Genomic DNA, 24,217 nt, shown 5'->3' on the forward strand with positions numbered 1-24,217 from the left:
GACCCCTTTATTTGCAACACTTAGATGTCTGGCAGCTCTACTGTTATAGTAATTTGTTTGCAGCTGGTCGTGAATGTGTGTCAGCAAAAGCTAAATTTCTTACAGTACAGTTAGCATGCCAGGGCAGTGCTTAGCAAAATGTTTTGAAATTTTATCTGCAATTATTTTGCTATTTTTTATTTTATCTTGTTATTTACTTAAATTTGCAAGTAAGAGGTTGTGTTTCGATTGATCATGCAGATTTTATTGTTCTCCTTAGATGATGGCAACAGTCAGTAACCGACTTTGCAGCTAGCCAGGAAATGATTGCAGGAGCACAGCAGGATCTAGTTATTACATATCGGTTTATGATCTGAATTGTTTGAAGAATTAAAGTGTGTCATTGAGATTAACCAGACCACACTGCATGAATAGTAGGAGGAGTTGATAAACTAAGGATTAACACACTCATAAAAAAATGCACAAAAGTGAATTATCAATAAATCTGGAGTTATGTATTGCTAACAATAAGCGAAAACATCTGGATTAATCAGAAGACGCAGTGACTATCTAAGATGTAAAATATAATACTGTAAAACAAGGACAACAATTTAAAGTTATACCATATCTATGGGGGAAATACTTAGTACATCTGGCTCTGTATAATTTCACATCGAAGAGTTTTCAATAGCTCCCTGCAAGCAACATACAGTTTAGAGGTGTCTGCTTGCATTTTCTCTTTATAACTGCTGGATTTGGGGGAGGGGGGCTGGAAATGTTGTTTAAATGGTGCACTAAATTTCAATTAAGATATAATGCATCAGTTTAATTAACTCATTTTTTAACTGAAGAGTTTTGCAGAAAGCTAATCAGATTGATGCTATCTAGCCATATCCTGGAAAGGCTCTAACAGGATAACATGAAATGTGATGAAAACTCACTGATGCAGACAAATTAATTTAGCATGTGTACAGAGTCTTTTCTGATGTCTAAAGGTTTAGATAGCATTTAATATGCAAATGCTAAACCCTTCCTAGAAATCTCCAAGCCTATAAACTATGAAACAAGGGCACACATGAAAACAAGAAAAGGAAAATAGAGCAATGTTTCAAAAAACATCACTGCTCACAAGTTTGTACAATTGTAAGACAGACAATCAAAGGAGTATAAATAAATAAATACACTACATTGCACATGAGAACATTTTCAGGCACACAACCCACAAAAAAATTAGAAGTAACGTTGGTTGAAGACTGTAATTTTGTTTTTGATTTTTTATAATCTTTCAGCTTAAACTATTACATATTGAAAAGTTCAATGCTTAGGACTGAGCAGATTAGAAATACTGATTTATTTTGTTCCTATCTTCATATATCTTCCCCTTTCTCATTACAAAAGAATAGCAATCAATAAAGTCACTGATTGCACACTTATTACATTGATTGGATGTAAATAAAAACATGTTACTTTCCTATTACAGAATTCCTTTCTGTAAATTAATTTAAGGACAGAAACATAAGCATTCTTACATTTTTCAGATGCAGCTTTTCTTCGGGGGGTTGAAGGCAATGTGCATGTAAAAGTTGAGATACTCTTAGCACTGAAGATTAATTCATTAGCTAGCTAAAGATTTCACCATTTATGTCAGAGGCTTGGAACACTGGTTCCGATCTGGTTCTCTGTATATCTGATGACACTGTATTAATATCCCTTCTGTTTAGTTTAATTGCTATGTCACCCTATGCAAAAGCCCAATATAAAAACTAGACTAACTAAATTAAAATAAATACGCTCTAAGAATATTCATCAGACATATTTGCATAGAGTTGTTCTAAGAACCAGTTTAATTTAAATATTTTGGCTGCTCAGAGATCCAGACCTGTCTTCAGACCCCTAAGGACTAGGACTGTACACCTTTTCTTTAAGCACTTACACTGCTCACTACATAAATTAACAATGTACAAAGACAGCGAGGAATGAATTCAGATAATTACAAAGAAGTTATTATGGGATGAGGATTAGATAAACTGCTAGATGTGACTCTCAATGCTATCATATGTCTGCCTGCTACTTTGAGGAAAATACTGTTCAGGATCTTTAAGAAAATAATGCACTTATATTGGTAACTGATGACTGATATCTGCTGATTAATGATAACCTGTGTCTTGTCATGTGATGTTCTTGTTGGAATAGGATGATATAGCTTCCGTTAAAATTCCTCCCATAATAACATTGTCGGAACATTTGTTTCAAAGTCAAGTATCTTGTTAATTCTTATGAACATAGCATCTGCCTGAGAGGTACGAAAGTAAGTAAAAAGCTCAAGGCAGAGTAGGGGAGTTTTGGCTGCCGACCCAATAGTGCAGTACAAACAGTCATTGCAGACCAAAGCGCCGGTCATCATAATTGTAAAAAATGTATTCAAATTATAGGCTCCCAGCCAAATAACACAGACCAAAACATCAGTTGTGTCAATGGTAATAAACAACTAGATGCCTCTCTATACAAACTTGAAATTTTACTCACACAGTGAGCTACTCAGAACTCCGACGTCTTCGTCCTCCACTGGGACGTTCGTCAAGGTCAAATTTTTTGGTGGAGGACAGAAACACTGAAGCTCTGTAAGTAGCTCACTGTGCATTAGAAAACATTTTTTTAAAGTTTATATAGGCTGCTGGCTGTTTATCATGACCAGCACAAAACAGCCTATAGATTTTAAAATATTTGTTTAGATACATTGAGCTACTTGCAAACCAAGACTTTTTTTCCAAGCTCTGCTAAGCAACAAAAAATAAAATTCTTGGAAAAAAAAAAATGAACATAAATCTGCCTTAATGGCACCTTGCTGGCTTTAGGATTTAGCATACTCTTGGATGCTCAGTTATTCAAATCATTTAAGTCTCAATTCACCAAAACTATATTCCCTAATCTGTGTTTCATGGGAAAAAAGCTTAGTGAATCGGGCCTTTAATATTTTATTCATGATCACATTTGTGAAAACACACAAACAAGGTCATAGTTTACATGCACGGACAATATACAATATACTAATAGCTATGTTATTAATATATCTTTTATGTCTTTAGGACAGTTTGGCAAAAACTGGAAAAGTGTACAAAAATGATGTACATCAGTTTGATTAAATAGCTTTGAAATAACACATTTTTTTGGAGGGTTTTGCCCGAGGATTTCAGTTTCCCAAAACTTCAGGAAGGGGGAGTAAAATTCTAGAGAAAAACGTGTGCCACGAAGAACATGTTCATAAAGCAATGTGACATTTGTGCCCAATTCTTAAATTTAGCCCTTAGGAAGAAAAGGTCCACACAGCACTTTCCTTTCACAAGGTTTTGGAAGCACATTTTTTATGAGGGAATGTTTCCCCGGCCAGGAGTCACAGAAAATTCTAATCTTGAGCAATATGCACTGTTTCAAAACTGTACGAGCAAGCTGACGGTTAGCCATTTTTGCCCTAATTTTGCCAAATCCTTAAATATTGTCTCTTGTCTGTTGACTTAATTGCTACTTTTACAAATATTTTGTGACATTCAAGTTTCAATTAAGAGTTGAGAAAAGTTGGTGTACTTGTCATCAAGAAAGAGTCATGCCTAACCCAACAGACATTAAGTGATAAGCTGCTTGAGGACTGATGCAGCAAGCCGTGGTTATGCACACATAAGAGGTAATTTTAAAAGGAATTACACATGTAAATGTAATATGCTATCATAGCAATTTTAAAAAGCAATTTATGCACGTAAAATACACTTACACATGAATCTCTTATGGATAATTCAATAGCCTATATTGTAGCAATTTTCAAAGTACCACTTACATGGGTAAAGTGCATTTAAATGAGCAAAACCCAGTTATATGGTGATAATTTTCATAACGTTTACACATGTAAATGGCTTTTGAAAATTGCTACAATATTATGTTACATTTACGTACGCAACTCCTTTGAAAAGTCACCTATATGTGTGTGTGTAAATGCTTTTTATAATCTGACCTTAAACATTTAAATAGTGTATGTAATCACGTTTGTAAAATCTTATATATGCTATTTGCTGTTCTTTTGCGTGAAATTTAGTGTTTGCGAAATTGTTTGCATAACTTATGCTAAATTGCTAATGAACTAAAAAACTATGCAATTGGTTCATTAGTGATTCAACAGTAGCCAATTTACACGTGAAAGCTTTTGCAAAAATTTTGTGAAACCTAACTGCACCTCAGAGAGGTGTAGTTGAGTCTGTAATAAAATCAGCAATTTTGAGCAAACTTTATTGCAAAATTTTGGGCAGCAAAGCAATTTTAATATTATGTAAATGATCTGCTAATGTATGACATTATTTCCCTGGGAAACTCCACAGTTTAGTACATTGGCCTCTAGACTGGGCACGGCTGGAATGTTCCTAAAACGTGTTTGCAAACTGCATTTCACAGGTAACATTTTGTCCCTCTCGATCATGATTTCTCATTTGACATAAAGTAATATTTTCACTCTATACGTCTTCTTTTCCCATAACAAGTTGGACTAGCTATAATCACAGCAAAAGTAGAAAAGAAATAAATCAAGTTGGACAAAAATATCTGTCACTCTTTCTCATCCTTGTAGGTTGTGAGACCTTTTATTGTCCCAGGCAAAGAATAATCTATGGTTGGGTCATGAGCTTTCAAAATTACACAGGTCCCTTCTGCAGATGTGATTCGGGTTATACATTGACCTCTGTGGCCTTGAAAGCTCATGTGCTACATCAAAGAAACACAGAAATATACAATTATTACAGATTATTCTTTCATTGTTCCTATAAAAGGTCTCACAAACCATAATGTGTCCAATTTGTCTTCAAGAGCAATATACTGTAACTATGAGAAGAATTTTCAAAGCAATTTACCTAGGTAAATTGAAAACTGCCCTCCTCTATCCAGCTAAAAATATCCCAGGGGTTCCCTAGTATGCAGATTTTTAGTTGGATTGAGGGAAGCCTTTCCCAAGGGCTTGTTAAGACAGGATTGGAAAACAATATACACAGACTGGATTTTCAAACCTATGGGAGTTTTTTTCCAGCATAAAAATCTGCCCTCTGAATAGCAGGGCCATCCTGGATTTGGAAGGGGGGGGGGGGGCGGGGGAGGAGAGACTGCCTCCAATGTTTGACATCACTTCCTCTGGAGTATTGCTGATTCAGCTGTTGAAGCAGCCTGCCTGGCTGAGATAGCATCAGACCTGGAGGTACCGCACTGCCTTGGGGGAGGAGGGAGGGTCCCCACTCCTGCTGAATCAACCCAGGCTCCACACACCCTGCTAGGGCGTTAGTAGCCCTATTGCAAAATTTGCAGTTTCTACCTGCAGACTTAACGCCTAGACGGGTTGTTTGAAAATGACCCTGTAGAAATCTATACCCTGGTATCCTAATATTTGAAATAGACCTAATGTTCTGAAAAGCTAGCACAGGAACATCTTGAAATGGACACATCCCATGAATTGCATCAAATCCTTGGATATGGGTTTAATTGCTCAGCTTTCCAAACTTGTGCTCAAGGCAAGTTACAATTCAGGTACAGTAAGGTATTCCCTGTCCCAGAGAGGGCTTGCAGTCTTTCGGCACTTAGAACAACCGAGGGCAAAGGGACATATGGAAAGTCACGAGGAGCATCGTTGGTAGAAATGGGATTTGAATCCAGGCTTCTCTGTTTCACGGCCACTAGACCATTTCTCCATTCTTTGAGCCTATCAAATCCTCCAGGGTTCATAGTCATTTTGGTGGTGTTTTGGTGGGGGCCCACAGACTGCTACGGAAGCGACCCTGGAAATGAATCTAGTGGCTGGAAATAGCTGTAACTTCAACATGCAGATGTAAGCATTCTTTTATTATAAAAGCTACTTTCCTACTACCACTGGAATTTGTTTTCCCATAGCTGAAGGGGAGGTGATCCAATCCACACCAAAGCATCATGGTCATAAGAATGTATGGGAGATGCAAAGAGATGGCATTAAATAATATTTAAAAAATGGAAAGCTCTGAAATGTAAAAAAAAAAATTAAATAATGTATTCAGAAGGTGTAAAACACAATCCTTTCATTTCATTTGATTGCTTAAAGGAGGTTTTGGTGCTGTGAATAGAAGTTTTGGTGCTATGAATAGAGGTTTTCTATTCACAGCACCATCCTGCTTGCCATCATAGTCCTCAGTTTCTGGGCTGGCATAATGGCTAGCACATGTAGAGACCTGGGCTTGTTTCCCAAGCCCTAAATATGTTACTTGGGCTTGACAGGATTGGGGATGCTGCAGAGGTAGCACTTACAGCTAAACAGTGATACCTAATAGCCATGCTCTGGGTTCACATGTAGCAGTTCCCTAGAGGGAACCATGGTCTGTGGTCCCTGGTTATGCATTGAAACTGCAATGGTTTGGTCTAAAACAAGCCTTCCCAAACCTGTCCTGGAGATCCCACTGCCAGTCCTCTTTTCAGGATGTCCACAATGAATATGCATGAGATAAATTTGCATTGACTAAGGTCTCAATTGTATGCAGGTTTATCTCAAGCAAAATCATTGTGGGTGTCCCGAAAACCTGATTGGCTGCAGACAGGTTTGGGAAGGCCTGGTCTAGGAGGAGGTGGAGGGGGATAAATATGGGGAAATCCTTAAAAAGCTGCAAATGAAGGCAGGTGGCACCATATCCCCACCCTGGTGCAGAGTCCAAATGATCCAGAAGCTCACAGGAAAAGAAGGAAAACATTGCCCCTCCCTCTCCTTACCCCCAACTCACATAAATTTACAATAATCCTCAGTTCCTATCTTATCCAAAGTTAAGGAGCAACGCACATCTATTTTCATGTTTAATGGCGTTTGTTCCTTTAGGTTTTAAAATCTCTGCATGTTCTCTTCCATCAGTAAAACGATGGAGGAAGCAAATGTTTCAACAGGTTTGCAGTAGGAAACAATTTATCTTTATCATGAAAGAATGAAATAAAAAAAGATGTATTTTGGGAAAACATACAATACCTCAACTTGTCTTTAAGAGTACAAGCCTATATTTTAGTCTGGGAATTAACAAAGATTTAGTCAGACTCACTACCTAGGCAGATTTAGGATAATTTTCAAGGATTTAAGTGGTTCTGCACTGCGAATGAATGCCTGAATTCAGTTTTGAAGGTGAAATATTCTGAATAACAAATAATTCCACTGGGATCTGCGATTAAATCAGCAGGCACATGACAGGAGGTTTAACATCTCTGCGTTTAAGTGTGTGTGGATGAGAATTGCTAAAATGCAGTTTCATGTAGTGCTTCAATGGTTATAGTGCAAGGAACAGATTTGTAGAATGATTTGGTAAAGCATCTTTTAAAGGTGGCGGCAAGGATGAGAATTGCTAGCACTGTCAACGCTAGACAAGGAGTTGCACAGCAAGTCTATCCAGCACCTCTATAATAATGGGAAGAATTATTACAGTCAAGAGTAGATTCCGAGCTCCAGGTTCCTCTATAAGACAAGATGAACGCAGGAAGAGAATGTGACTAACTATTTTGCTACTACAAACTAGCACGAGAGGGATAGCCGTGCAAGTCTGTAAAAGCAAAAATGACATAGAGGCTGTTGTCCCCTTATAGACTAATAGATTTACGGGTCGATACATTAAAAGTCACAGGACACTCTCCTGTGCGCGAGATACAGTAAATGAATTTATTTAAAATAGGGTCCTCGGCAAAAAGAGGCACTAGGGACACTAGCGCGTCCCTAGCGCCTCTTTTCGGACAGGAGCGGCGGCTGTCAGTGGGTTTGACAGCCACCGCTCAATTTTGTCGGCGTCAGTTCTCGAGCCCGCTAACAGCCACAGGTTCAGAAACCGGACGCCAGCAAAATTGAGTGTCCGGTTTTCAACCCGCGAGTCGCAGGCCCATTTAAAATATATTTTTTTTAATTTTACTTTTTTTAACTTTTGAAGCCTCCAACTTAATATTGCCATGATATTAAGTCGGAGGGTGCACAGAAAAGCAGTTTTTACTGCTTTTCTGTGCACTTCCCTGGCGCCGGCAGAAATTAACGCCTACCTTTGGGTAGGCGCTAATTTCTTAAAGTAAAATATGCGGCTTGGCTGCACATTTTACTTTCTGTATCGCGCGGGAATAACTAATAGGGCCATCAACATGCATTTGCATGTTGTGGGCGCTATTAGGTTCGGAGGGGTTGGACGCGCGTTTTTGACGCGCTATTACTGAATAAGGGGTAAAGCTAGTGCGTCGAAAACACGCGTCCAATCGGCCTGTAAGTGAGGCCTTAAGCACTGGAGAACAAGAGTCCATTTTTCTGAAAACATATGCCTCAATAAATCTGTTAGGCCATAAGATACCACCAGTTTCTGCGTCTTTTTTTTTTTTTTTGCTTTAAATTAGACAGTGAATTCCAGAATAAGATTATCTGGCACCTCTATAAAATAAGTTGGAGTGAGGAAGAAAGAACTGCCATCAGTAAAGCCCCATGGGAGTCCAGTTTCTAAAAGGTGACAAAAGCTAACATTTACACCTTTAAACAGTCTATTATTTTAGTTTTTCAATTGTATTTCAGTTTAGTTTGTGTTATGCCTTTCATGACACTGCAAAGCAGATCACATTCAGGTGGTATAGGGATTTTCCTATCCCCAGAGGGCTTCCTAAGGCTCCAATTCTGATTTACTAAGGCTTTTCTCTCATTCTGTGTCTAGGGGAAAAATGCTTAGTAAATTGTATCCATAGAAAAGAAGAGTTAAGTGACATGCCCAAGGTCACAAGGAGTGTCAGCAGGACCTGAACCCTGGCTTCCCTTATTTACAGCCCCACTGCTCTCACCACTCGGCTACACTCCCATACTGTTCAAAGGCAAAGTACGCACTTACATCACAGCCCAACATTTTCATTCTTTTCCATTTAATCAACTGCATTTGTTACTATCACTGCTTGTACCGTATAAGTTGCTTTTATTGTCTCATATTTGCATATGTACCCTTCTTGCCCCCTGTTCTTACGCTTACACTGCTTGTCCATTATCTCAACGCTACTGCCACAAGGCTTGTTCTGAGCACAGTTCAGATGAAATGGTTGTAGCAGGATCTACTGGACTAACGAGGGGGCTGCTGAGGAAATGGGGCAAGCAAGGGAAAAGCATGGGCAATAAACATAAACACAAAAAAAGATAATTAGACAGAAAGCGCCAAGCATAATCAGGACCCACGATACCTCTGGAAAATCAGGAGAAATATTTTTTTCCTATCCTCTAGCAAAAGGACAGGGGTAGTACTGGCTTACAATGTCATTGTTACTACTCTTCCACAACATCTCATCTGCCATCTTACTACAACATTTCATTCCTGTATTTCAATTTACTGTTTTTATAAATCCCAAAAAGGTTTACAAAATGGATAAAAGCAAACAATATCAAATAAAAAATCCACAATAAGCATTTAACATAACTTGTCATATAAGTTCCACAGCACATAATGTAGACATTAAATATGAGATTATCACTGAACCCAGTATACAAACACATTCTCACAAACCTCCTCTCCCAGTCACTGCCACCCGCTAATAAAGCAGACTCCCAAGTGTCTAACCAGAACCAATTCTACACTTGATAGATAACTTTGAATAAAACCAGTCTCCCACCTAGCTAACCAGAACTAAATCTGATTTTGACAGTACCCCCCTTCTCTCCTCTTCAGGTCTTCAGTGTACCCTAAAGCACATCGCCTCCTGCAGTAGCCCAGTGATTTTTGGAAGTTGATTCCACTGCCTGGGAATTGCACCCCTGTATCCTCCCAATCCTTGTGCATTCAGCCAACAGCTCCTTTATTTCCCTCTGCTTGGATTGAATAAATACAGATATTTAAATGGCACCAGTAAACATGCAGATAAGGAAAATACATTGGTACAAATATTAATTTATACAAACACGTCTTTTACTAGCGGAAAAGTACACACTGTTGACCTTAGTTCTATTTTATATATGTACTTTTCTGCCAGCAGAAGACGTGCTTGAATAAATTAATTTTTATATAGTCATGTTGTGGTTACATGAATGCTTACACGTGCACCCATATTTCATACAACTGGACTGCACACCTATTTTTTTTTTTTAATGAGAATACATTCAAGGAGTGGAGAAAACTGGAGCAAAAATGCCATTAAATACCAAAGCAAAGAATGATGACCACAGTGCCGTTGGCACACTTTTTTTTTTTTTGGGTGGGGGTTCTCATAACGTTTACTTATTTTGATGGAGATTTCTCTCCTTCAAGAATTTACAGGAAATCATATCCCTGGACAAAAGGTGTTTCAAAATTATGCAAGCAAAGAGTCTTGCAGGCTTTTCACACCTTCTGTCCTGCTTTGGATCGAGCCCTTAATGTAGAAAGAACAGATAGCGTAATGGCCGATACTCTCACCTCCCATTTGGTACTTATTGATACACATTTGTTTGTGGCGGTCATTCTTTATCTTTGTGCTTATGTCCACAAACCTCGCTGTATTACCTACTTTATGTTAATATCCTTTCCCCTTTCCTATCAAACATTCTTTCTAAAACCCGTAGTATGGAAGGCATCCATCGCCCGTACAAAAAAGCAAACAAACGGGTTTCAGGGAGAGGGTAAATGCAATAGAAGAGGATGGATACTAAGGCTGAGGAAGCAGCTTGTTTTCAGAGGCTGCTGATTTACCGCCAGGCTACTTAGGACATCACCTACCTATTAAAGAAGGGTCAGTCAGGCATACGTGCAAGTGCACAACTGTCTACACCCACCTAAATCTATACTCAGACAAATGCAACACGATTATTTGCTTTTTCTTTGGCAAAGTCAGCATGTGACCCTTCTCCACCCACTAGAAGATCATTACGGTAAATCACGCAGGGCGGTATTTCGGGGGGGAATAGGGGCGCAACAGCACCCGCAAAAGCCGCCCAAAATGGACCTTTAGGAAACAGAGCGACCACAGAGCAGACGGTAAACACTTTCAGATGGCAGCGAAGTCATTTTAAGAGTAGTTGGCATGGTGGCAGCTTCACCAATCAAAACAGCAGGAAGAAAACAAAACAAAACAACCCCAGCCTCATGCAGGCTCCATCGGGATCTGAACAAGTCAGACTGTCCGCAAGCAGAAACTCGGGACAGGAGAACCGCTGGGTGTCAAAGCCTCGAGTTTCAGAGAGTCCATTCCTCATCGGATCTATCCTCCTCCCCTTTAAGGGGTAGCAAGAATACAAACAAATCACGGAATCTGCCATGACAGAACGCACATTTTATGCTACCACAGTACCAAACGCCACTGCATTCTGCAATCTGCATTGGAGAGAAGAAATCACAACACTCGCTATGTCCTCTGCATGCTCACGACAAGTTCATTTTATCAGAACGCTTATGATTTGTTTTTTCTTAATTTTTAAACAACACAAAACTATTGCCCGGCGCTGTCCTCCAGACGCCTCACCGTCCCGTACAATCAGGTCTGGCCGCAGCCTAGCATTAGTCTGGCAAGAATTGCAGCTCATTATTATTTCATTTCTTTGAAAATCTGGGCGTCTTACCTAAAGTAGTCCATTTTGCAAAAGATCTCCTTATTCTTGATGTAGCAGCTGTTATGTTGCCGCAAAGACGTTCTGCAGACAGAACACTCCAAGCACCTCACGTGCCAGATCAAATTATTCACCTGGAAAAGTAAAACAAAACAGCAAAGTACATATATAACACTACTACTACAGCATCCTAACAACTATTTATATACATTATCTCAAGCCCCGAATCGGAAATCGAATGCGGGATTTTTTCGGGGATTTCTTTAATGCCCAAAGCCAATAACCAATATATTAAATATCTAAAATATAAGTATAGATCTAGGTTATGTAAACCAACTTCATCTTGCAATATTTAGTCTATTAGAAATGAAACATTTCCTTAACTCTGTATTGTATTAAATATGCATACAACTTATTAACAGAGAATGCAATGTAAAGAATAAAGTACAGGAAAACAAATTGTTACTTTTTTTTTAGTTGAGGAAGCTGTCTGAAAACATAGAAATTAAATATTGGAAAGGATTACCGACAATTCATTTGAAACTGCGCACGGTTTCTAAAATTGTTTCATTCTATAGTTGCTTCTTTATGCTTTTCTCTCTTTCATTCAGAAGGACCAGAGTCCAATTAGCTAGTCAGAAATTAATGATTTATACAGTAGAAATTGCCAAAAAAAGGTAACTATTAGATCAATCTTTTGGCTGCGGCAAGCTGGAGAAATGCGTTTATCAAATTAAATTGATCTTTTAGAATCACATTTTTTTAAAGTGAATGTTTGGGATTGCTTATTAGTTTTGAATAATTTTATGTGGGTACAGACAGAAAAAAAAATGCTTTGTGAAGAATTGTTAGTGAACAACTTGAGCAAATGCGCTAAAGGAGATTTGTATATTTTATATATTAGACAGGAAACGCTTAAAAAGAGCTTAGATCGTTTCCTTGTTTAATTTTATACGGAAAAATAAAAATTAGCAAACTAATCATAAAATAAGTACTAAAAGCTCTGTACAAATAATAATAGTAGTAGCAGTAGTAATATTAATAGCATTTTCATAAATGCAACTTCTGTTTTTTAACTCTAAAACGGAAATACATTTCTGTAAAATCGTAATGTGTTCTCCCTAAAACCTCCTTTCAGGAAGGCCTTTGGGAATGGAAGCAAAAAATGGAGGTGTTGAACCACCTATTTTTATTCTGAAGAGGGAATCTCTCACCCTCCATCCATTTCTTTCTGTGTGATTGTGCTGTGGATGGTGTTTTGTTTTTTGTTTTTGTTTTTTGCCCTGCACTTAGATGGTTAGATGTGTGCAAGGTTAGACCAGACACGGTCTTGTAGTCTACCTATTGTTATATAGTACTAGTTTATCGGCTGCTGTTACGCCAATTCAGTTTCCTGTCCTCGCATGGGTGTCATGAAAAGAAAAGCACGTCCGTTTTATCAGGTAATAGAAATAGCCCATGGCTGGCTCAGGAGTGGCAGTGGGTTAATGAGTTAATGGCTTAGTTAATGGGAAGTAAACACTCTGCTGCTGGGTGGGAATAATGTGGGCCACTGCTCCTGGCACAGGATGACAGACTTGCAATGCCCTCCACCAGGCTCCTAAACCCCAGGAAAGCCCCATCGCCGGGGGCTCTATCTAGCTCGCATTCTCTGCACATACTCTACCTTCAAAAGGTATCTGTCCAGGATTTCCAGCCCGCAGCTGGAACAGATGTTTTTCCCAGCTGAAGGGATGGATGAGGAAGAGGAAGGAGGGGAGCAGACGGAAGGGCTGGAAGGAGGAGTGGGAGAAGCTCGCCCTTCTTCTTTCTCCACATTACTCGGTAGAGTTTCCCCCTCTGACTGGGACTGTGGAAACACAACCGAATGGGTTAGGAAAAGAGCAGAGAGGTCTGGCACAACGACATCATTGCACAGTGATTTCTAAAGCACAGAGCGACCCGGGACCCGGGCACGCGGAGGTCACCCACTAATGCCCGGCTGCCCATTAATGCCCTCCGGGAAGAGTGCCCAGCCACCAAAACTGGCCTTGCCTTTCATTTGCATTTACTGAAAACACCACTGCCGAGTCGGTGGGCTCTGCTGGTCGCCTTCTTTAGTCGCATCTATCCTGAGATTTTACCATTTTCGCATTACCGGATGGGAGAAAATTGTTACAATTAGGCAGAAAGTCAATTGTCACGAGTGCCACGCCCTTTCTTCTTTCACACCAGCTCCTTCTCCCATTTCTTCTAGGCTGATGATACCAATCAGTGCTGGGTGTTAGATACTTTTAGAGCCTTTTAGGCAAGCATCTTTCAACCTGTTTCTTTCCATATCCCTCTTCTTTGCAGCTGTACAGGACACTTGGTCAGTGAATCACTGATCTTTTCTTACCTTTTTAAATAAATCCATGTTCTTAAGCTTTGGGTTGCCCGATACCTCTTAGGAAGGACAGTCCTGTTTTAGGTTAAAAAGTAAACCATGTTCCCCATTCTTTCTGTCTCTCACAATTATGCACGCAGTTCCATGCATCTCATTAGGAGTGTGTGTGTGTGTGTGTGTACGTGTGTCTGTGTGTGTCTGTGTGTGTGTGTGTAAGATGGTAGAGGGCGGATGGGGGGGGGGGGGTGTTATAAGGGTGACAGGAAACATTGTGTCTACCACTTCCTGAAAGGTCCCACTCCCTCCCAGTAGCTTGCAAAATCTGGCAACCCTGATAAGGAAATAAACTTTCATCTTATGGTGAAGTGAAATCTGTCCTCATCCTGTCACTTCAGTACCTTCCGGCAGAATAAGTCGCTTGAGGAAGCAAGCTTGGAAATCCATCCTAGACCTCAAATTAGGAATCCACGGGATCTCAAGAGAGGTCCCGCATCGCTCGTCAGTCTGAGCCTTCGCTAGACCCGGACAGAAGGATCTGATACCAAGACATCCAAATAGAAAATAATAGACCTGACAACTAGAATGGTCCCCTGACTGGGACCCAGCACAGGTCCAGTGGGAGTGATGAGTAGTTTTTACCCCTGTTCCTTAAACAAATTTTACACAAATGCATTTGCCTGTGTGGCGATGGATATATAAAAAAAAAACACTGCACAGTAGATATTATAGATTTATTAGAGTACAGAAATGTGCGTCCATTTCACCCCTAATATATACAGCAGAGTGTAAGGGTAGATTCAGTCCTTTAAAAAGTAAGTCGGGATATGACAGAATGAGCCCATGTAGTACCTGGGAAGGGTTTAGTGTACTAAATGGGCCTGCAGCACTACACAACTCTTCTCATTCAGCTCTTGCCGTCCAGTTCTTCTACAAATCCATCCCTCCCCCCCAAAAAAAATAAACCAACAACAACAACAGCACAATATTTCCAATCACTCCAGCAAAATAACTTTAAAAATGTTCACCCAGTACCAAAATCATGCAACAAAAACATCCAGCAAATAACCTATCCCTCCTACTTACGCAATCTAAGATCGTTCTTCCCACGGATTCAACAAAACACCACAACAGAATATTAAACTGTTCCTGCCATCCTACCTAAAAAGCAATACAACTCTTCCTACCCGACTTGTCAACTCCTGCCAGCTGTGCAAGATATAACAATTGTTTAAGAAGAACAGTTGTGTTATCACCACAACATAACAAAACTCTTCCCAGGCAGCTATCAATATGTAAAGTAGCTGAGACCTTGCCATTCAGTAATCCCTTCAAACATAAGGCTCCTTACCTTAGCACAAAACACCACTCCTCTGTCCATTCAGTTATCTCTGCAAACATAACGCTCTGTAACCTTCCCCTTAGCACAAACACCACTCCTCTGTCCAAATAGCACCCCAGCCCTTAACAACTTTTTCCGTCCTGCTACAACTACTGCATGACAGCACAAAGCTCCTTTGTAATTGTCTCTGTAGCACAGCAGAGCTTTGTCCTTTTGCCTATCGCCACAGACAACGCAGCTTTACCCACCCATCTGTACCCAGAACCCAGTACAGTAGAACGGGCGAATGTCATTGTCCCTCAGCACTCTCAGCCGGGCAGGCTGGATGGGTCAAGGGGGCTTTCTCTGCCGTCATTTACTATTGTGTTCCTTTGCAGGAACAGAGTGGGCCTTTCATGGACAGCCTACAAACACCGCTTTCCTACCGATTCGGGATCACAGCATCTCTCTTCCTGTGCATCTAAGGAAACAGCACAACTCCCATGGGCACCCACACAGCAACCTAAGTCTCCCTTTCCATTCCATAACACAGATATATATATATTTGTTTTGTCCTCAGCCCAGCAACTCTTCTAATCCATCCGTATAGGAATATGCAATGCCTATCATCCAATATGAAACAAACTCTCGCTTCCAAATGCAAGCCTGATAAATAAAGCCCTCAACAGCGCACTTCTTAAAATTCCACAACTAGTTTTATAACACATTTCAGCGCCCCTTTTAGTACAAGTTCCATAACTAACTACGACTTTCCTTCATCCAGCCTCACAACATCAGAAAAAGGGTAGGACTCGATGAGCCTCTGGTCTTCTTTCAATCTAATCGACTAACACGAACAAAACACAATTCCTCGGATGCCCTTCCACATCATAACACAACCCTGCAGGACGCCTTTCATACTGCTTTGCTACACAGCACAGCCCTCCCATGCCAAATAGCACCAAACAAAACGGTTCCCATCTCTACCCAGCAACCACAATATAGCTGGACCCTGTCTAGTTCAGCTAAAGAAACCAGCTCTACCCTAACCCATTCTGCTGTAGGATTGCCTCGCTCTTCTGCCCCAACGCACTGCAAGGAAGGAGCAGTTCGCTCATTCTTCCTTAATGGGGTCGTTATTATGATGGGATAGGAAAACCTATATAGCTTCATTGCCTCGGAAATGTTACAATTTTATGGCTGTTCCCCTAGGCACCCAGCAAAAAAAATTATTTCGAAGCACTGACACTCCCCTAGCGTGCTCACATTAACATAATGCAAATTGATAACTCCTATCCCTTTCATTTGATCATTGTATTAAATGAAACCACAACCATTCCCTCTCACGCTTACTTGCCACACTGTCTGAATGTACTTTGCAAGTGCCTCTTCCTAAGTTTTAGATCCACGGGCGCAGAACAGGGCTTTTCAAATGAGAATTCATATTAGGAAGATTTATCATGTCAACCGAGTCACAGTAAGGTTAAAAAATCATAAAATCTTACCATCATATGGGGATGCTTGTTTTCCAGACAGAGCACTGCTCCTTTGCCGATCTGGTTATCTTGGGACATCACCTTTCAGAAAATATGGCAAAGCACAGCCTAAATGCCAAGTTGGCTTGAATTCCCTCAACTTCTGCTTTAAATGGTTGATTTTACTGCAGCCTATATAAACCAGCTCCAAACAATAAATAAGAACTTTCTAGTGGGCATTTAAACCCTTTGCAACAAAAGCTGTGTCTTTTTAACGAAGCAATTTGAATTTGGATTGAATTTTTTTTTTCCTGCACTTAACCCGTGCCTCTTGAAGTAATCGCTTAGTTCCCATGCAATCCAAGGCACTGAAAAACACAAACTACCTGCAATTAGAAATTGCCGTAAATGGCCAAGATAAGAGGCATCCAGAGTGTCAATTTCAACTGTCAATCAGAAAATCCATCATGCCACCCAAAGAATTGCAAATTTGATTTTTTAATGGTAGTAATTAAAAATCGAATTTTTCTGAGCACAAAATGCAACCTAAAGTGGTTGGATTGAAAATCTAAGTATTCACCAAAACACATTCTGGTTCCAGGTCTTGGAAAACGTCTGCAGCTGATATTTAAGCCTCAAAAAGGGTAGCAATTTTTGGATTCATGGCGTTGTATTTCCACAAAACTCGGCACATTTTTAGTTATTAAGACTTCATTTATTTGAAACAATATAGAACTGCATCCGTCAGCTTTGCTTATTTCTCCTTATAACACTTAAACAGATTCCTGAAACATTCTGCAAAATCGTGTTTAGCTTCGGACATAATTTGAAAGGGCGATTAGTACTTTTTAAATTGTCCTAAAGCATGGATACATTAAATGTTACTTTGCCAGAGATCTTCGGAGCGATATTCTTCAGGAAAAGCAGTTGTCCTATGCACTAAAAGGATCTTGCAGCAAGAATATGTATTAGATTTCCTAAGTAATTTTATTGCAGCATTAAGTTAGCCTTTTCACCTTTAAAAGAGACCAGAGCATGTTTGAAAAGAGAATACACATTTTAGACAATAATAAGCCACAGCCACTTTTTCCAACATTCAGCCTTCCTTACCTTTTCAGTTGGGTCGCTCTCAGAAAAGAGTTTATTTCCCTCGGGGAGAGGGGCCACGTTCTCATTTTTCCAGTACATGAAAAAAAGGAAAGCAACCCAAACCGGGGAAGCTAGCTGAAAAGTGGTGTTACCTTCTCCCAAATCCACCCTTTCCAGCCTCAGATCAACCCTCCAAATATGAAATACGTGATACAGAAATCGCTTCAAGTCTCTCCAGACGAGTCCTTCACGTGCAATCCCGGACAGTTTCGTTCGAGAAAGGAAAAGGAGACAATTAGCGCCAGAACTGGAAGGCGAGATCAAAGGCGGGTTGGAGTTTCTCGAGATGTCACTGTTAGGAGTAGTTTGTACAATTCTTCCCTGCACTTTTCCTGTTAGGATGGAGTTTGTTGGAAGGCAGGAAGTGGAATGAAGGAAAGTCGAGTGCCTGGGAAGTCAGATCCGCAATGCAAAGCCCCTAACAAACTCCAAGGAATAGTAAACTCCCAGATCACCACCTCGTGAGGGCTTCCAGCGAGCAGAAAGTTGCCCAGCAAACTCCGAAGAAGGTTAATGTAAGGGTGCCACACTTCGGGATCTGAAGAGATCAAAAGCGCTAATTAGCCCAGGCTCGGAGATAGCACAGGGACAGGCTGGACTTTCATCCGGCTTGCACAAAATATACAACACTTTAAGCAAGTGCATACTTAATTAGCAATCACGCCGAGCCCAAACCGGAACTTTTATTTAAATCACAGTAGGATCTACTTATAATGAATCTAACTCTTGACCCCTGATCGCACCGGACGACGTTTAAGCTTTGTGAATAGGTAGAAGAAATATCCTATGTTCGGATTTTTTTTTAACAACGTATGGAGCACATTATTGGGATATAGGTTCACTGCAAGGAAACTGGCTGTTCTGTATTACACTCTTGATTAGGCGTGCTCAGACAAATTTGCACACAAATATCTAATCTACCTCTATGCATGCATGCACATGCATTGCACACATCAAAATGCACACCAGTATGTGAAGGAGTCAACTAAACAGACCAATAGAAATCGGAAAAGAATCCTGCACGGGAAGGCTCGCGTATTTGTAACTTGTTCATGGCTGCAGTTTGTGACTCCTCTCTACTTCACCTGTTATTACCTTGCTAACGGGATATCTAATGAGAGGGTCAGATATAATCACACATTAAAAAAAAAAAAGGAGAGAAAATTTCCCTGGCAAAAAAAAAAAAAAAAAATGCAAAGTAATATTTAGCCCTGTTTCTGCTCTCCTGGAATCTGGTCTTATTTTCCCTGGTGCATGTGTGAATTAAAGGTGGGCATGGACCGCTGCTGGGACGTTTTACTGGTTCTGGTTCAGACTACCGGACGCCCAGGGTGGCACCTCACCCGGCAGACAAGGCACCGATGCCAGTCATCTTGAAGTTGCAACTCCAGTTTCCTGCAGCTAATCTGGGACAATAGGAGGACCAACTTCGTGGCACCGCAGCCTGCAGGAACCCGCCGAGCCCCTCCCACTCGTGCAAGTCACGCACCGGACCCTTCCACTAAAGGAAGTGCGGAGCAATGGGGGGAGGGGTCCCTGCAGCTTTTCTGATCGGGGAAGGAGGGGGGGGGGGGCACTAGTTGGAAAAGGGTAAGATTGAGAGACCTGTGATCCCTCGATCACCCCTCCCGCTTGAACGTGAATAGGTTTTATGCTCTGCAAAAGGCGATCCGTGATTGTCGCCTTGGCCTTGGTGCTGGGCCGCGTTTGGGGTGCAGATAGCGGGTGCGGGGTGGTCAGGAACTAGAGCTTCTTACTTACCCAACGACCTGGACTCCATAATTAACCAACCAGATCGAAAGGGGTGAGGGAGCTTAAAGGCACTCAGGCTCCCCCTTTTTTTTTATAACCCACAGGTCAAAGGTAGGGCAGTAGTGAATGCTGTGAAGGATCAGGGCCCAGAATCTCAGTGACTTGTCCGGTTAATATCAGCGGACAACAATACCAGAAGGTTTTGGTCAACAACAGATCGAAAAGGGACAGGGGCCTGGGCTGAGAACAGGGGGCAGGTGAGAACTAGGACTCACAGCTAAGTAGCAACCGATCAATGGCTCAAGGGCGGTCACACTAGGGGTTTGAGCAAAGGCCCTTCCGGCGGGCCAGGTCTCAGCGGCACAATATGAATGTGGAGAAAGAGGGAATCTGGAGGAGGCGAATATCGCCCGCTGCCGACTATCGAGGGCTAGCACTGCCCTACCCGCCGGCCCCGAGCTTACACACGGGGAGGCATCGTTGGGGATGGCGCAGTATTATGGTTTTAAGAGCTTTTAATTCCTTTTCTTATTTTGATTAATAAAAGGCGCATTTAACCTTAAGCTACTTCACTCCCTTTACCAAAGGACATGACATGTGCCTTTGCAAGCATTTTGTAGAAGGGTGCAGGGATGGGAAGGAGAGCGGCTCAGGTAGGAATCCAAGATTATATATATATATATATATATATATATATATATATATATATATATATATATATATATATATATATATAAAGCACTGGAACACATATATACATATATATATATATATGTGTTCCAGTGCTTTATATATATATATATATATATATATATATATATAAATAAAACACTGGAACACATATATATATATATATATATATATATCTCTATATCTGTTCCAGTGCTTATATATATATATATATATATAAGCACTGGAACAGATATATATATATATAAGCACTGGAACATATATAGATATATATTAACAAAGCACCCGAACAATTGCTGCCAGAGGTCGGAAGGTCAAGATGAGAATACCCAAATCTTTCACCCCCCTCTCCCCCCCTTCAGCCCTGCAAACGTGCCTGTCAACAAGCGAGACCCCCACCAGCCAGTTTTGAGCTGCAGAGAGGAGATCTTTGCAAAGGAGTAAAAAAAATTCGTATTTTAAGCAGAGACTTGGAAATCCCTCTATAGCTGTGAGACTGTATCAGCATCCTTTAGAATACTACACCAGTATACGTCGCAAGCGTATGCCTCACCCTTCCACTTTAAATCTCGATTTTGAATTACACATATTACCATGTACCACGTTATATCTCCATAAATAGCCATTTCACAGCATAGGTCAGATTAAGTCTATAGCTCTTTGCTTAGGGGGATAAGGTACATGCATAAGGAACGTTACGATGGCATAAATCGCGCGTGCTTTGTGAAAATGTAAGTTAACCGCATCGATTGATAACGTCCTTCCTGATTCTCTTTTTCATGTGACCAAGTTCATAAACATCATGAACTTATTGCAAGCAGTTTTAGGCAGCTGAAAGCCCAGTTTAGTGCTATTCAACCAAGTTACACATATACCTCCTTAATTTATCCAGGCAAGTCCCAACTTAGGTTTGAAAATGTACCCATATATATATATATATATATATATAGGGATACATATGTGGGTGTAGCACATGATCATATATCTCAATACATAACCACTTTCTAGGAGCAGGTTATTGCCGTATACCTTTATGCAGTACAGGACAACATGCCACCATCTGTGACTAAGTCACATTTATGCATGGGGTGGAGGATAAAGATCTTTAGTTTCTTAATGTCAAAGTTTTGTGACTAATTTCATGTGATCAAAATATGTGGGATCTGGTGCTGCACACGCTTCCAGTGCCATTCCAAATGTATACACAGAAAATCCCATTTCCCTCGCACTGCCAAGAATCATGATGGGACTGGAGGTAGTGTAGGGAAACGGTTGCTTGGCCTAGGAGTAGTCTGTTAGGATAAACAGACTTTTTTTTCCTCCAAATTCTCTCCCCCGGCACCTCTGACAGCACTAAGAGAAATTCCATTTAGGTTAGAGTCACTTCAGAATTTCTGAAAAATAATTGGACTGGACATACATTCCGAAAACAAAAAAATAATATGTATCAGTCTGCTTTCCTATTCGTAAACTCCATCACTTCAGGCAGGTTCATGCTACGACAGCGGACTGCAGGGCTAGCCTGCTCTAATTTAGTCTGCAATAGGTGCGAATTCTCTTAAAACATCTCCTCGTCTTCCTTTCTTCCTGACGAATTTTAAGGAGTCAGATCTCCATTGTAGCAAGAAAGGGCCGAGCAGCACTTACCACATTTCTTTATATGACTTCTATGTGCCCCCCCCCCCCCCCCCATCCATCCAATGACTGAGAGTCTGCAAACCCCAATAACACAATAATCAGGCGAGGCAGAAGTGATGGTAATGCCCCCCCTGAGTTTTATTTCAGACTGCACGTGTTCGATATATTCGATTGTGCTTCTGGAACAAGTTAGGCAAAATCTGCTTTCGCCCGAGGCACTGGAGCTGCAAACACGAGAAAGTTTTCCATAAAGAGGTGCTGACTACATGTGGTTTCCCCTGTGAACTATAGCGATTCGAGTCATAGTGAAATGGTTTCTCTCATTGCTTACCTTCCATACAGCAGGTCATTCTCATAGCAGTACGACTATAACTAGATTTATTCAAAATGTAACTACTACACTGCTATTATTACATCGAAAAAGTTTGGAAACTGGTACTGGACTATGCTCTTTTTCCACTACTCCCTTCTCAAGAGACTGCAAATAGGTTAGAAGAGGAATTCTTAATAGCAGTTGAAGATTTATTTTGCTTACAAGTTGTACACATCTTTTTTTTTTTTTTTTAAATCCTCTAGCAAGTTTTTATAAAACTGAAAATTCTTAAAAAAAAAAAAAACCCCCAGAAACTAAAAGTTCCCATCTTCAACTTTTCTTTAAGAGATTTCTCTAGAGATTCTTTATGTAAATGTTTATGCTGTCATACAGTACAGTACATTTTTGGCTCAGCAAGGACTGACAATCAAAATACGAGTCAGGGATGGGATAATCAGCACAATGGCTTCCAAAGCCAGCCTGATAAAGGGATAGCGCTTTGGAAGATATGGAGAAGAAATAGTCCTACATTAAAATGGGATTCCTAGATAATTAGCATAGAAACCTAGAACATGAGGACAGATAATGACCACAGGGTACAGCTGCTCCCTGCTGCACTGGGGTAAACCAAGCCCAAAGATCCAGGCTAATGGGAAGACTCTGTCCGCTCTCTTTAGGGCAGTGTACCAGCCCAGCAGTCGGCATCGTACTCTGCTTATGGGCACCAAAATCTGCCCTCGAATAGATTCTAGCTGATTTCAGGGCAGGGCTTTGTTTATCCCACCCTTTCTTAACCCATGCATCCATCACCTTACCCTAAACCAACCCTGGGTAAACGGGTTCATATTCTTTTTGAATCCTAACCAAATAAGGGAAGCGGTAGTTGGATATTTAGAGTAGATCTTAGCCAAGTCGCACATGGACTCATGCTGCAAGTCCTCAGGGAGTTGACAAGAATTTCCAAATTTATCAACATTGAGTCTTTTTGACTTAGGTTGAAAACAGATATGCAAACCTTTGAACCCATCTTAGAAAGAGGGGTTTATCTATCAAGACGCGGTTACTACCCCAAACCAAATGGGCCTGATACTTCACTTTCGATGCACATCCAGCATGGCTCTCTGCTTCAACAGCATGGGAGAAGACTTATACGTCACGCATATCCAGCATAGCTCCCTGCTTCAACGGCAGGGGAGAAGAAAAACAACCAATAAGGGCTAATAACATAGTCTGGGTAAAACAAATAAGCATGGGTGCAGCTTGCTTATTGCGGCGGCTACTACCCCAAACTAATCAAGCTAGATATTTCACTTGGATGCAGCTCCATCACTGCTCTCTACATTAAAGGTGGGGATGGAAGGGAAATAGAACCAAGAGCTAAGAGAAACAGATAAGTATGAGAGAAAATATGTGTGAAGCTTGCTGGGCAGACTAGATGGGCCATTTGGTCTTCTTCTGCCGTCATTTCTATGTTTCTATATATATAAGACAGGGCTAGTTATACTAGTGCTAAAGTACTCTAAGAACAGTGATAGATTTGGGCTTTTGCCACTGCTAAGCCCTGGTGGTGGTGGTGTTGCCCACCTCTCCCCCCACAGAGAGAACCTCGCAGAAGGCTAAGGCATTGCCTTCTTTGTTCTGCTCTAGATGAGTTAGGGATATAAGGGGAGGAGGTGAGCCTGAGTTAGAGGACAGGGACTGGAGTAAGGAGCAGTGACTTTGCTTTGCTCCTTGGTGTGTACACTAGCATCTCCCCCCCCACCCTGCTTCCCAGCAGGATAGGGAGCACTTTCTTTGCTCTGTGCCTTCCAGCCTCACCCCTCCGCTTCTGTTCCCTACGAGGGGAGGGGGGTTGAAGCAGGAATCAGAAGGCCCTGCTCTGTTAAGTAAGATTCAATAGACCTGGGAGGCAACAAGTCGTCAGGGAGCCTGCTGTTCCCCACAATTTTGCAGCACTAGTGTGTCTATTGGCCAGGCCTAAGAAGGCAATAGTATT

The 24,217-nt window shown here is 40.9% G+C and overlaps 2 protein-coding genes across 2 annotated transcripts in view; both read right to left on the bottom strand.

Moving 5' to 3' along the window:
* LHX6 (LIM homeobox 6) overlaps positions 1-18,353 on the bottom strand; it is a 198,160-nt gene extending 179,807 nt beyond the window's left edge. Inside the window, exons 1-4 of the mRNA XM_029614412.1 lie at positions 17,790-18,353; positions 16,710-16,781; positions 13,188-13,370; positions 11,534-11,655 (exon numbers count right to left, since the gene is read on the bottom strand). Coding sequence (XP_029470272.1) covers positions 11,534-11,655; positions 13,188-13,370; positions 16,710-16,781; positions 17,790-17,867 — 455 coding nt within the window. The 5' untranslated portion in view covers positions 17,868-18,353. The remainder of the gene's footprint in view (positions 1-11,533; positions 11,656-13,187; positions 13,371-16,709; positions 16,782-17,789) is intronic.
* RBM18 (RNA binding motif protein 18) overlaps positions 16,717-24,217 on the bottom strand; it is a 90,653-nt gene continuing 83,152 nt past the window's right edge. The window contains exon 7 of the transcript XR_003858423.1: positions 16,717-16,781. The gene's annotated coding sequence lies outside the window, so the exon portion shown is untranslated. The remainder of the gene's footprint in view (positions 16,782-24,217) is intronic.

This window comes from Rhinatrema bivittatum, chromosome 8 (assembly GCF_901001135.1).
Source record: "Rhinatrema bivittatum chromosome 8, aRhiBiv1.1, whole genome shotgun sequence".
Lineage (NCBI taxonomy): Eukaryota > Metazoa > Chordata > Amphibia > Gymnophiona > Rhinatrematidae > Rhinatrema > Rhinatrema bivittatum.